Genomic DNA, 15,324 nt, shown 5'->3' with positions numbered 1-15,324 from the left:
ACAGCATCTCAAGATGGACAAACAGGATCAGGTCCCCATGTCCACATAATCTTATTAATTATGGTCTTAAAGGTTCAGCTGATCCTAGATCAGCAATGGGCACAGATATGTGTCAGTATCTGACTGGCTCTGCTGAACTGATTAAATGATCTGTAATCCACTGTCTCTCCCTACTCTGGCAGAATACAATTGGGGCCCTCTGTTTGATGGATAATCAATGGGGTTGATATATTACAGTAAATCTAGTCTGGTGACATGCTAACATCCAACGGAATTGCCATTATGTATTATTGATGATCTTGTTGAGGAGAGGCCATGAGTCTATGTACCGGAAAAAGCTTTTAATCATGAATTTAGTATTCATTGTACATTTCTGTTTAGTCTTAGTTTGAATAGGATTGTAACATTCATTTTGAAATATAAGTGAGAAATTCAGTATACATTTTAAATTGTTTACAATAACTTTACGATTAGATATGAACAGATACTAGGCTTCCGAGCAGCGCTACAGGACTGAAGGTCCCCCAGAAAACATATAGATGACTGGGTCATCTAAAATGAAATTAAATGTGCAGATGTAATTGATAGGAATGCAATGACAAGTGCTTGACCTGACATAAGAGGCCAAGGTGAGTTCAGGTTGTGTTGGACAGATCCTGGGACGCCATTGAGGCTCATTGTTTCCTTCCAGCTGCTTCCACTGTTTACCACAGCCTCAACTATCAACAAGAGAAAGGTTTTGCCCTCTAATGTTTTTACCAGTCAGGCGGCCATGGGACTGAATGAGCCAGCCAAACAGGAAGTGTAATTAGCACTCATGGTCAAGAGGGAACGTTAGTAGCCAGAGACAAAAGGGGTCAGAGTTCTGCAACCCCGGGTAGGAAGGAGGTAGCAATAATAAGCACCCATTCCCTTCCTGCAGTTTGGGTGGAGTGGGGAGACGTAGCCCCTGGCCTTTCTGGGCTCCAAATGGCCACTAAAGTCCCCCAGACCAGAGCAAACCCATAGCAAACCCAGCATTCTCAGACACTATTGTGGCACCAATCTGCGTCATCTAGAAGGGTTTTGACCTAATCGGCCTCAGATACCTGGGGACGCCCAATAGCAAATTACCCGTGGCAGTAGAAGACAAGCAGAGATAACCTAAAAAGGTTATTGCGAATACTACCCATCATGCTTTCATGTTACTGAACCTACAACACTACAGATGGATAAGCAGGCAATTCTTCATATATCAAATTAAGATGAGTAGATGCAGGTTTAAAGGGGACGTTCACCTAAAATACATTTAAAAAATATTTTCTCTTCTTTTGTTGGTTGTTGTTGATTGACCCAGTTTTAAAGTCCATATTTTGGTTATTTGGTTAGTTCCAGCAGCATCTGTCTACTAGCGCACCTCTGGGCAGGGCTAACTGTAAATAGGTGGACATTTCCACCCCACAGTTTGTCAAGTTAGCCAGCTAGGTAGCTAGAGTTATTTACATTTATTTACAGTAAACCAAGTTAGATATCACTCCTACACTCTTTTGCTAAATACCAGTAACAATGCTTCATGAACATTTTGTCGATTGTGACGTATCCACTTACATAGCATATTCAAGCCTGCTTGCAATTTGCACAATGCATAGCACACACCTGTGTGAACCCACTCTATTACATGGATAATGTAAATTAAAGTCAGTACTTTTGATGAGTTTCATTTATTTATATAAAATCAGCAACATCTGCAGTTTTGATGTCTCTATCTCAGATATTTTCAATGGAAAGAGTCAAAGAGACTATGCTGTCCAGTGTGGCGGAGTGTGCCAAAGTGGAATCAGACCAGAACACAGACATACAATCTCCCCATGGCTTCTCTCAATGTGAATTGGAGGTCCAACTGTCCTGACTGGAAAAACACTTTATGTTAATTAAACAAAGGATTTCCTTTAGACAGGATAGAGGTCTCCCGTACTGAACTCTACCATATATTAGTTGGCAACCAGTCAAACCACTTTACGTATTTAAAATGTTTGAATTAACAATTTGTTCCCTTTGGCATTATTTCCAACAGGATGTTTGCCACCAACATTTCTCAGTCGTTCTACTGTTCTACTTTAATTGTGCTTAATGTAGTTAAATTTGATTCAGGAATTGAACAGGATGTGCTAATTTTATAGAATAACGCCGTGCAAATGGTTTCCGGGTAGTTTTCGAGATTCCTTTGAGACTAATTGAAATGGAACTGACCCTAACCTTAGCCTAGCACAAACAGTCATGTAGTACGCAATGGATGATCCTCTGTAGCTCTGTTGGTAGAGCATTGTTCTTGCAATGCTAGGATAGTGAGTTTGATTCGCAGGGCCACCTATACATAAACAAAATGTATGCATGCATGACTGTAAGTTGGTTTGGATAAAAGTGTTGGCTAAATATCTGGTTTGGCATGCTCCTAGACTTAATTTAAGCATGTTACTTTTATTTAGCAGACACTCTTATCCAGAGTGACTTACAGGAGCAATTAGGGTTAAGTTCCTTGCTCAAGGGCACATCGACAGATTTTTCACCTAGTCGGCTCAGGGATTAGAACCAGCGCCCTTTCGGTTACTGGCACAACGCTCTTAACCACTAAGCTACCTGCCGCCCCATTGAGGACACAATGCTGTTTTAGACTGATAAAGTTAGTGTTTGTATTATTGGGCAAGAGGTTGCTGGGATGCTCTTTCCAGTAGTTTATATATCCCATAGACACAGCAATAACAAAAGAAAACATTGTTTGATGTCCAAGGCTATTTTAGGGTCTGGTTTTGGGGAAAGGACATACTGAAGATTTGATGGATCCTTCCGCCTCTCAATGTTGTTTCGTGTTCTTTGTAAGTGTATGGAAATATGTGGTCTGTAGCCAACCCAGGGGGTATTGTTCATGTTGGGTTTTGTATACACTGGTGTTTGTATCTTTCCCTCCCATCCGCTCCAATTGGTCTGACAGGTTGGCAGATAAACATAAACATCTTGGTCGGATAAAATTGTCTTCCAGTAAATTATGTCTATAATGTTACAAGGGGGAGGGACTGTCAGCAGTGAGACTATTGTACTCACAATGGCTGATGCAAATGGGGACAAACAATTCATATCCGTCATGGATGGGGTACATGTTTTTTTTCTGAAATCAGTGGTGTGAAATTCAAAGTAGTACCTTAAACATTGAGGTCATCACACTTCATTCATAGAACCGGGGTTACAATAAGTATCCCTTCATTTTTTTAATAGAAGTATATACAGTACATTAAAAACAGCTTATTTATGACTTTTATGCCTTTCTCCTGACTAAATCAACATATTCAAATAACATATATTCGTGTCTGTTTACCAATGGCATTCAAGCCCCCAAAAAGTCTAAAAATGTAATACATGTCACAGTAGAAGCAGATCTTCTTTTATGATATATTACAATGCAGCTGCTGCTGGTAGAAATTATATTATACATACACTGAGTGTACAAAACATTAAGGACACCTTCCTAACACTGAGTTGCAGAACAGCCTTAATTCGTCAGGGCATGGACTCTACAAGGTGTCGAAAACTTTCCACAGGGATGCTGGCCCATGTTGATTCCAATGCTTCCCACAGCTGTGTCAAGTTAGCTGAATGTCCTTTGGGTGGTGGACCATTCTTGATACACATGGGAAACTGTTGCGGGTGAAAAACCCAGAAGCGTTGCAGTTCTTGACACAAACCGGTGCTCTTGGCACCTACTACCATACCCCATTCAAAGGCACTTAAATATTTTGTTTTGCCCCTTCACCCTCTGAATGCTGCACATACACAATCCATGTCTCAATTGTCTCAAGGCTTAAAAATCCTTCTTTAACCTGTCTCCTCCCCCTCATCTACACTGATTGAAGTGGATTTAACAAGTGACATCAGTAAGGGATCATAGCTTTCACCTTGATTCACCTGGTCAGTCTATGTCATGGAAAGAGCCGGTGTCCTTAATGTTTTGTACACTCAGTGTATATTGACATACCAGAACTCAATATGAGGAGACTGGGTTTTATAGCAGAGTTCCATTTCTTCTCCATTTTCCTCGGTGAGATTTCATGGATTACCCAGATACTCTGCAGATAAGAAGAAATAACAGAAATACTTGTTCAGTTCATTGTACTGCAGGCAGCAGATTACATTTCAATGTCATAATTAAATGTTCTCTCAGCCATGTTTAATTAAAAGGTCAAGAAACATGGTGATTTTCAGCACAAACACATTTATTTACGGATCACTTTGCTGTACAGGGGGTTTGAACTCACTCTGAGCCGGAGTTGGGGTTGAAATACTGCTGCAGCTCTCGTAAGTGTTGATTGATATTTGCTGTGGAAACAACAGAACAACAACATTAGCCATTGCCCATAGCATATCACAGTCTATATAAGAAGTGATGATCCTCTGTAGCTCAATTGGTAGAGCATGGCGCTTGTAACGCCAGGGTAGTGGGTTTGATCCCGGGACCACCCATATGTAAAAATGTATGCACACATGACTGTAAGTCGCTTTGGATAAAAGTGTCTGCTAAATGGCATATTATTATGTTTATATCAAGCCTTGATACTAGTATGTCTTACCTAAACTGTAACCGTTGGAGCTGCCCATGCCTGGTCCGTTCTTCTTTGCACCACCTGATGATGACAACGCACTTGACCCGGCACCACCCAATCCTGTCCCGCCTGACCCCCTAGTACCCACTCCTGTTGCACTTGACCCTGCCCCACCCATTCCTGTGTTGCCAAACCCTGTATTGCTGTTTCCTGTTGCAGATGCACCCCACCCACCGGTTCCTGCCCCCAATCCTGTTCCAGCAGTTGACCCCCTGTTACCGTGCCCTGTTGCACTCGACCCTACCCCGCCCATCCCTGTGTTACCCATTGCAACCCACCCTCCTGTCCCATCTCTCCCTATTCCACCTGGCCCTACTTTACCTGGCCCTAACGCACCCGATCCAGTAGAACTTGAACTTAACCCTGTTCGGCCCATTCCGATATTACCAAATGGATTAGTTGAGTCTGGCTTGTTACCCGTCGCTAGTCCACCTGCACTACCAAACGGATTTGAAACCATCCCAGTTGAACCTATTCCAGTCAACCCAAACCCTCTTGAGCTTGACCCTGCCCCGCCAAATGCATTCCCAGTTGAGCTCGGTCCACCCATCCCAGGTCGGCTGCTACCCCAGGGCACAGACTGACCTGGTACAGACATCCCTGGGCTACCCATGCTGGTCTGAAACATAATAAGACAAAGAGAATAATGTTAGGTGAAAATACTGTCATAAAATATAAGAATGAGTTATACATTATTTATAATTACAGATAATAATAGCACAAACAAAGCATATAACTTAAGATTACTTCCGTTACCGCGGTTCTATGAGAATATATGTGAGCTATCTCACTATGGCAGTGGTTCTCAATCCTGGTCCTGTGGACCCAAAGGGGTGCACATTTTTGTTTTTGCATTAGCACTACACACCTGATTCAAATCATCAAAGCTTGGGCTTTCAAAGCTAAGGCGGCAGGTAGCCTAGCGGTTAAGAACATTGGGCCAGTAACCAAAAAGTCGCTGGTTTGAATCCTAGGTGAAAAATCTGTTGATTTGCCCTCAAGCAAGGCACTTAATCCTAATTGTACCTGTAAGTTGCTCTGGATAAGAGTGTCTGCTGAATGACTAAAATGTAAAAATATAAAATAATGTAAAGGATGATGAGTTGCTTATTTGTATCAGCTTTGTAGTGCTAAGACAAAAATGTGCACCCCAGGATTGAAAACTGCTGCACTATGTCCACAAGCTTGAAGTAAGCAATCACACAGTGTCTGTGTCAGACAGTTTGAGTTGTGAATGAGGTGAGCCCCTCTCCTCCATAAAGGGAGTCGCCCGCCAAATCAAATCAAATCAAATCAAATTTTATTGGTCACATGCGCCGAATACAACAGGTGCAGACATTACAGTGAAATGCTTACTTACAGCCCTTAACCAACAGTGCATTTATTTTAAACAAAAAAAGTAAAAATAAAACAACAACAAAAAAAAGTGTTGAGAAAAAAAAGAGCAGAAGTAAAATAAAGTGACAGTAGGGAGGCTATATATACCGTTGCAGAGTCAATGTGCGGGGGCACCGGCTAGTTGAGGTAGTTGAGGTAATATGTACATGTGGGTAGAGTTAAAGTGACTATGCATAAATAATTAACAGAGTAGCAGCAGTGTAAAAAGGATGGGGTGGGGGGGCAGTGCAAATAGTCCGGGTAGCCATGATTAGCTGTTCAGGAGTCTTATGGCTTGGGGGTAGAAGCTGTTGAGAAGTCTTTTGGACCTAGACTTGGCACTCCGGTACCGCTTGCCGTGCGGTAGCAGAGAGAACAGTCTATGACTAGGGTGGCTGGAGTCTTTGACAATTTTGAGGGCCTTCCTCTGACACCGCCTGGTATAGAGGTCCTGGATGGCAGGAAGCTTTGCCCCAGTGATGTACTGGGCCGTACGCACTACCCTCTGTAGTGCCTTGCGGTCGGAGGCCAAGCAGTTGCCATACCAGGCGGTGATGCAACCAGTCAGGATGCTCTCGATGGTGCAGCTGTATACTTTTTTGAGGATCTGAGGACCCATGCCAAATCTTTTCAGTCTCCTGAGGGGGAATAGGCTTTGTCGTGCCCTCTTCACGACTGTCTTGGTGTGTTTGGACCATGATAGTTCGTTGGTGATGTGGACACCAAGGAACTTGAAGCTCTCAACCTGTTCCACTACAGCCCCGTCGATGAGAATGGGGGCGTGCTCAGTCCTCTTTTTTTTCCTGTAGTCCACAATCATCTCCTTTGTCTTGGTCACGTTGAGGGAGAGGTTGTTGTCCTGGCACCACACGGCCAGATCTCTGACCTCCTCCCTATAGGCTGTCTCATCGTTGTCGGTGATCAGGCCTACCACTGTTGTGTCGTCGGCAAACTTAATGATGGTGTTGGAGTCGTGCCTGGCCATGCAGTCATGGGTGAACAGAGAGTACAGGAGGGGACTGAGCACGCACCCCTGAGGGGCCCCCGTGTTGAGGATCAGTGTGGCAGATGTGTTGTTACCTACCCTTACCACCTGGGGGCGGCCCGTCAGGAAGTCCAGGATCCAGTTGCAGAGGGAGGTGTTTAGTCCCAGGATCCTTAGCTTAGTGATGAGCTTAGAGGGCACTATGGTGTTGAATGCTGAGCTGTAGTCAATGAATAGCATTCTCACGTAGGTGTTCCTCTTGTCCAGGTGGGAAAGGGCAGTGTGGAGTGCAATAGAGATTGCATCATCTGTGGATCTGTTAGGGCGGTATGCAAATTGGAGTGGGTCTAGGGTTTCTGGGATAATGCTGTTGATGTGAGCCATGACCATCCTTTCAAAGCACTTCATGGCTACAGACGTCAGTGCTACGGGTCGGTAGTCATTTAGGCAGGTTATCTTAGAGTCCTTGGGCACGGGGACTATGGTGGTCTGCTTGAAACATGTTGGTATTAGAGACTCAGTCAGGGACATGTTGAAAATGTCAGTGAAGACACTTGCCAGTTGGTCAGCACATGCTCGGAGTACACGTCCTGGTAATCCGTCTGGCCCTGCGGCCTTGTGAATGTTGACCTGCTTAAAAGTCTTACTCACATCGGCTACGGAGAGCGTGATCACATAGTCATCCGGAACAGCTAGTGCTCTCATGCATGCTTCAGTGTTGCTTGCCTCGAAGCGAGCATAGAAGTGGTTTAGCTCGTCTGGTAGGCTTGTGTCACTGGGCAGCTCGCGGCTGTGCTTCCCTTTGTAGTCTGTAATAGTTTTCAAGCCCTGCCACATCCGACGAGCGTCAGAGCCAGTGTAGTACGATTCAATCTTAGTCCTGTATTGACTCTTTGCCTGTTTGATGGTTCGTCGGAGGTCATAGCGGGATTTCTTATAAGCGTCCGGGTTAGAGTCCCGTTCCTTGAAAGCGGCAGCTCTACCCTTTAGCTCAGTGCGGATGTTTCCTGTAATCCATGGCTTCTGGTTGGGGTATGTACGTACGGTCACTGTGGGGACGACATCATCGATGCACTTATTGATGAAGCCAGTGACTGATGTGGTGTACTCCTCAATGCTGTCTGAAGAATCCCGGAACATGTTCCAGTCTGTGCTAGCAAAACAGTCCTGTAGCTTAGCATCTGCGTCATCTGACCACTTTTTTATTAACCGAGTCACTGGTGCTTCCTGCTTTAGTTTTTGCTTATAAGCAGGAATCAGGAGGATAGAGTTATGGTCAGATTTGCCAAATAGAGGGCGAGGGAGAGCTTTGTATGCGTCTCTGTGTGTGGAGTAAAGGTGGTCTAGAGTTTTTTTTCCTCTGGTTGCACATTTAACATGCTGGTAGAAATTAGGTAGAACGGATTTAAGTTTCCCTGCATTAAAGTCCCCGGCCACTAGGAGCGCTGCATCTGGATGAGCGTTTTCCTGTTGATTTATGGCCTTGTACAACTCATTCAGTGCAATCTTAATGCCAGCATTGGTTTGTGGTGGTAAATAGACAGCTATGAAAAATATAGATGAAAACTCTCTTGGTAAATAGTGTGGTCTACAGCTTATCATAAGATACTCTACCTCAGGCGAGCAAAACCTCGAGACTTCCTTAGTATTTGATTTTGTGCACCAGCTGTTGTTTAAAAATATACACAGACCGCCACCCCTTGTCTTACCGGAGTCAGCCGTTCTATCCTGCCGATGTAGCGTATAGCCCGCTAGCTGAATGTTATCATTGTCGTCGTTCAGCCACGACTCGGTGAAACATAAGATATTACAGTTTTTAATGTCCCGTTGGTAGGATAACCGTAATCTTAAGTCATCCAATTTATTTTCAAATGATTGAACGTTGGCTAATAGGATTGATGGAAGAGGCAGTTTACTCGCTCGCCGTCGGATCCTTACAAGGCACCCCGATCTACGTCCACGATATCTCCGTCTCTTCCTCACGCGAATGACGGGGATTTGGGCCTTGTCAGGTGTCTATATGATATCCTTCGCGGCCGCCTCATTGAAGAAAAAATCTTCGTCCAATACGAGGTGAGTAATCGCTGTCCTGATATCCAGAAGCTCTTTTTGGTTATAAGAGACGATGGCAGAAACATTATGTACAAAATAAATTACTAATAACGCGGAAAAACACACATAATAGTACAATTGGTTAGAGGGCTGTAAAACGGCAGCCATCTTCTCCGGCGCTGTCCCTTTCCATTATTGCACTTTTGCGAGCAGGGAAAAGCGGTGAGACATCTCACTCATATTCTCATAGAACTGGGGATACGTAAGTAACCTTAAGTTCTATTTCAAATACTTGTTTTGATGTCTCACTATGGGATAGGGCCAACTCCCGTAACGCAGACATGCTCTCCGAAGCAAGGGTAGTTCCAACAGCATCACCCCTCAGAGACTCCGACACTGAGTGCCGTTTTAACAAGAGTGAACATTTCCTCAGCCGCTCATTCCAATAGTGAAAGTAGAGCTGACAAGTGCCCGAATGCATGAACCAAGCGCAGGTAGGAACGGGACGAAGAAAAAACACCAGAGCGTGGTAGACTTGAGATAGCTGTCTTTCTTTTTCCTCGGACCAGAAAGTACGAGTAATGGAATACTGTACTGACTGTCGTATAGCTCGATAGAAATTGTTTATTATCAACAGAGCTAGTTGCCATAAGATTTCCCCCAGAAGATCCAGAGAAACCCAGTGGGTTACGGCTTGAACCACAGAAACCTGTTTCCCTGTTTGTCATATGAAAATGCGGAATAGTGTCAGTTCTCTTCCCTGCCTTACCCACATAGAGTGATGGCACCTCCTGGTGGTAATACCGAGGAGATGCCCACGTGAGCCTGTTTAAACTGTGTTGCTCGTGCAATAGACAGTCGATAAGGCAAGGGAAATGGGGAGCCATGGTTAAAAGTAGAAGAGACCGGAGGGAGAACGGACATGCTGACTGTTGTCCTGGCTTAAAACCTGATAAGGTGCCGAGGGGATAGCCGAAGGGGGGGAATGGCACTTGGGGATAAGAGTGTACATCCCCCATTTTCCCATGTGAGTGAAGACACAAAAAAGCACTGTTACACAGGGAAGACGTTGTTTCCCCCAACGTAGACGTGCCTCCCTGAGGCAAAGGGATGGCTTACGTTAAACCAGAGAGGGAGAGGATAGGGCAAGAAAGCCGGAGGCTTTGCACACTATCCTCCTCTGCCACATAGGGCTGTGCCCTAGGTTGTCCGACCAACGTAGACGTGCGCCCCCCCCCACTCCCCCGAGTGGAAGGCAAAGGGTGGCTATTTGAAGAATATAAAATATATTTTGATTTGTTTAACACTTTTTTGGTCACTACATGGTTCCATATGTGTTATTTTATAGTGTTGATGTCTTCACTATTATTCTACAATGTAGAAAATAGTAAAAATAAAGAAAAACCCTGGAATAAGTAGGTGTGTCCAAACTTTTGACTGGTACTGTACATGTAGCATGTCTGTCTAGATCTAAAGGTCGGCTACAGGTGGAAATTAACATTATACCTGCCATACACTTGTCATGCACTGTGCTCTTCCACTACGACTCTATCATAGTCCGTCCCTTGCATCCCCAAAACATTTGTAGTACAGTTTAAATTCTGCTAGTACAGTCCTTGGCCTTTCTGTAGCCTACGATGTTTTCAAATATTTGATTTTGTGTTGGCATTGGATGGGACAACCTTTTTTCTCTCATAAATATATTTATTTCTATATACAGTATACCCATTTTAATCAGAGCTGGACGCAGTATTGGACTATGGCATCTGACCACAGAGCTAGTATGCACTTGGTTTCTAATTAAGACCATGATCTTAATTCAACTGGCTGATGTGAGTTTTTTGAGAGGGCGGGACAACCGTGATGTTGGCAAAATGTATACACTTTGGTTTGGATTCGTTTACATTTCAAGGATATCCATACAAAATGTATTTTAATCACAATCAGATCACAATGCATCTTTTGTCTACACAAATGTGGGCACAATCAGAATGTGGACAAGATCTGTTATCCATCCACTGTGTCTGCATTGTGACCAGATTTCCTGTTCCCTTCCTTCATGGAAATTATTTCACAGCTATTCTTTCCCTTTAAGAGTGTGCTCCTAATCACAGCTCGTTACCTGTATAAAAGACACCTGGGAGCCAGAAATCTTTCTGATTGAGAGGGGGTCAAATACTTATTTCCCTCATTAAAATGCAAATCAATTTATAACATTTTTGACATGCGTTTTTCTGGATTTTTTTGTTGTTATTCTGTCTCTCACTGTTCAAATAAACCTACCATTAAAATTATAGACTGATCATTTCTTTGTCAATGGGCAAACATACAAAATCAGCAGGGGATCAAATACTTTTTTCCCTCACTGTATTTATTGTAAAACACATACTGATGTAATCAGTCAATGGTGCCACCTGTCAATGATTTTAGAGGGTGGAAAAAATTATGATTGAAATGGTTTCTCTGTCCATATCTGTCTACACTTGTAAGATATCCAGACACAATGTGTGTCTGACTATCTCCGGAGGTGGGCAGGATGATCTGATCACAATCAGATCCCAATGTGTCTTTTGATTGTCTACACCTGTCCAAAAAATTGGGCACAATCCGAATGTGGACAAAATCAGGACAAAGGACGCAAGTTAGAACCAGGTATAAACAGGGCTTTAGACTGATAGACTATATTGACCTGTGGTATAACTAGGGAGCAGAAAAGCATAGTGCATAAGGGAAGTACCAAAACACCTTGATATAGGGAATGTGCATGCAAGCAGATGCAGAAATGTGGTTAGGATGGAAGAAATTATATAGTAAAACCTGCAAAGATGCACTACCCTCCCCTGTGCCCAATAAAAAAAACACACAACCCTTCCCAAAGAAAAAACAAAAGTTAGACAACCCTCCCCTATTTTGGACCACGCCCCCACCTGGGTAAATTTCGTCTCTTAGTTGAATGCATTGACTGTAAGTCTGCTAAATGATCATACACAGAGATATATTTATTGAAGAAAAATCTGCCCATTACTTAAATAGATTTTCTTTTTTTAAATGCTTGTATTAAATTAAGCCAATTTAGTGCAATGTAAAGCACTACATCCTATCAAGTATAGGTTTCATTTTCAACTAATGTATTTTCCTAGAAATAATTGTCATAGTAAATCTCATTTACATGATTAGATCTTTTGACCAATGTCTCAAGTCCATCCCTACACCAATGACAGAAACCATTTCTGGCCTCAGTTTGACTTCTAAATCATTTTCTGTGTATATTTATCGCCACTTATCTCTGACCTGGATGAAAGCCCAGTACTAAACCACACAATAGATATTCCCTTACCTTGGAGCCACAGTTGGCCAGGGAAGTGTTGAGGTTCCTGATCTTGTCGTTGAGGATTTTGATCTCGCCCTCCTTCACCTTCATCGCTGTCTCCCCCAGCTCCTTGTCCCCCTGCAACCTCCTGCGGTCCATCAGCAGCTTCTCCATCTCTCGATCGTATTTCTCCTGGGTCTTCTGCAGCGTTTCTTGGTGCCCCAGGGCCATGGCGCTGCGGTTGAGGCTGCACCAGCGGTAGTCCTCGGCCAGCCGGTCTTTCTCCGCCTGCAACCAGGCGCTGCGGCCTTGGATCTCTGACACCTGGGTGCCCACGTTGTCCAGGTAGTGCTGGAACTTGGTCTCCACCTCGCGGGACAGACTGGTGCAGTTGTTGCGGATCTGGTCCAGGTGGTCGCGCTGCTTCTCGCAGGTGAGCAGGAAGGGGCTGACTTTGGGCAGGAGTGTGTCGATTTTCAACAGGAAGGCTTTGGAGACGTTGGAGATGCCGCTCAGGGATTGGACGAAGTCCTCCTTGCACTTCTTCCTGTAGCTCTCCAACTGTGTCTGCAGGGAGGTCTTGTCCCTCCGGAGGGAGATGGCCTCCAGGGTGAGAGTGTCCCGGTCCCTGGCTGTGTTGTCTATCTCAATCCTCATGAACTGCACCGTCTGACTAAAGTTGGTGCTCACTAGCTTTAGCAATTGCTCCAGCCGCTGGACCTGGTTTTCTTGCATATTGTTGTTGTTGCCTTTAAACGTTTTTGAAGAAGAAAAAGAAGAATGAAAATGTTTTATGTTAATACTTCTGAACAACGATCAGATTTGATCCTGAATTCAATCCGAGGAGCACTGTCAAAAATGCGCCTTTTAAAGGCAATGTTCCTGCATTGCAGAGATCATATTCACAGTAAACACTGCAGATGTGGGCTCAACAAAAAATTCCCTTTAAACCAAACAAGGCGGCTTGGATTGAACCCCAGCCCTGTGTTGGTTTTAAGTGAATTCAGAATGACGAATAAATCATTTAAATGATAATTTCACTATTTGTATTCTTACTACAACAACAAGCATTTTCCAAAAACTGTGAAGACAAAAAATCATTGCAAAGTTGTAATTTGCACCTTGCTTATTCTTGTCCAAAGAAGTACCAGTTAGGAAAGCTAGGTATAGGAAAGCTCATCTGTGAATTATAAGGATGAGATTCTGTGTGGACGTTTGAACATGTGTAACACTAGTGCAGAGTAGAGCAATGAAAGCATTGGTTCGTCTTACAGTTGTCTTACCATTTGGTGGCATCGCTGGTGTCATGGGTCTGGAGCATCGGTTCATGCTAAGTTGAATCTGACAGCTTTTCTTATCATTATCACACTGAATCTGTGGATATTAATAACAGATATGCATCACATTTTGTCAGCCAAATAACATTTGAGTGAAAGTTTCACCCACTATATACAGTACATGCACATTATTGTTGACACTTATTTTATACATCTATTTTATACAACTGACAAACTTAAATCTGAACATAACTAGTGATTGTTAATGTTTATGACTGTAGTAACACTGTTTTAACCTTTTCAGGTATATATTTGCTGAAATGAACGGATATAATGATCGCTGAAATAATGTATATGATATGCATAATAGACCTGAATATAGTGTGTTTTTTGTTAGGTGTGTTATTTCATGTTCAATTACACTCAAATGAAAAATAATGTAGCATGTTTTATTTGTCTATCCACTAATACAACTAAACTGACATTTTAATATTCAATAAACCAATTACTGTGACCCCACTGTATGTATTGTACTGATGTCGTTGTGTTGAATATAAAAAATGAACCATTCTCTAAAGTATTTCAAAATATCTAAAACATCCACCACAACCCTCTAGCATTGATCTCTGAACCAGTCTCAGCTCTTACCGCTTGGTCTCTGAGATTGGTGATGAATATGCCAGACCTGTTTGCCATTTGACGCAGATTCATCATCTCCCTGTTGTTGCGCATCTTGTCAGTCTGAGTGGCATTCAGGAGAAGCGTCAGGTTCTTTCCATGCTGCCGGAGGTTCATGTTGTTAATGGAGAGCCGGTTGAAGCTCTTCTCCAGGTCTTGGACCCGGCTCTCGGCTGCCGCGTCCAGGGACCTCCCGTAGACCAGGAAGAGAATGAGGCCGACGATGATGAGCGACTGGATCAGAGAGGAGAAGAAAAACAGAACCTTCATGTAGTAGCCGCAGCTCTTCCCTCTGGGCTTCTGGATCTTCCTCCTGGCCTCCAAGCCAAACTTGGCCTGGGAGTAGCTGCTGTTGTACATGGGTGCTCAGCCTCTGAGGCACAGAACAGTACAGCACACCCTTACTGAGAAACAGCCAAGCCCAGACAGAACTAAGACGGTTCAAATGGGTTCCACTTCTTGAGGACCAAATGAAATACCAAATAAATAGAAAAGATGTGAGATATCTTAGGCAAGCAACCAAACTCAGTCCCTGGTAGTGGAGTGGTTTGGAGATAGTATCTGACTTAAGTGACACAGTGGCAGCCCAAACAGCACTCTCCTAAGCGTTGTGTGAGAGTGAGAAGACAGGATTGTGTAAACATCGTCAGGAGTTTTATAAACGCCTCGCCACACTTCCCATTCTGGGAACTTCTTCCTGATCCCCTCCCCACCCCTGGACATCATGTCAGGGGTTAACATAACATTACGCACACACAAACACATACATATAACATCATGCACAAACACACACGCACACGCACACACACACACACACACACACACACACACAGGAGGTGGTTCAGACCATACTCACACATTGTTTTTTACCCCTGGCCCCCTGTGGTGTCAGCCGCCCCTTTGTTTGACAACATGTCAGCACATGTGACAAGAGATAGTGGTCCTGAAATTACATGCTCCAAAGAGAGGAAGAGATAATAATCTTAGGAAAAGTCTTCGGGTATAACAGTCCTA

At 43.6% G+C, this 15,324-nt stretch overlaps 1 protein-coding gene across 1 annotated transcript; it reads right to left on the bottom strand.

Annotated features, from left to right (window-relative positions):
• Positions 1-3,202: 3,202 nt before the first annotated feature.
• On the bottom strand, positions 3,203-14,914 carry LOC311098696 (uncharacterized protein). Its single transcript, XM_084139232.1, has 6 exons — positions 14,281-14,914; positions 13,639-13,729; positions 12,383-13,104; positions 4,599-5,250; positions 4,287-4,347; positions 3,203-4,097 (listed from the first exon to the last, which is right to left on the bottom strand). Exons 1-6 carry the CDS (start codon positions 14,668-14,670, stop codon positions 4,085-4,087), a joined length of 1,929 nt encoding a protein of 642 aa, XP_083995358.1. The 5' UTR covers positions 14,671-14,914; the 3' UTR covers positions 3,203-4,084.
• Between the last annotated feature and the right edge of the window lie 410 nt (positions 14,915-15,324).

The sequence above is a fragment of the Coregonus lavaretus genome, assembly GCF_964263955.1.
Source record: "Coregonus lavaretus genome assembly, chromosome: 23".
Lineage (NCBI taxonomy): Eukaryota > Metazoa > Chordata > Actinopteri > Salmoniformes > Salmonidae > Coregonus > Coregonus lavaretus.
The sequence above is the reverse complement of the archived record's forward strand: the minus strand, read 5'-3'. Positions and strand labels throughout refer to the sequence as shown.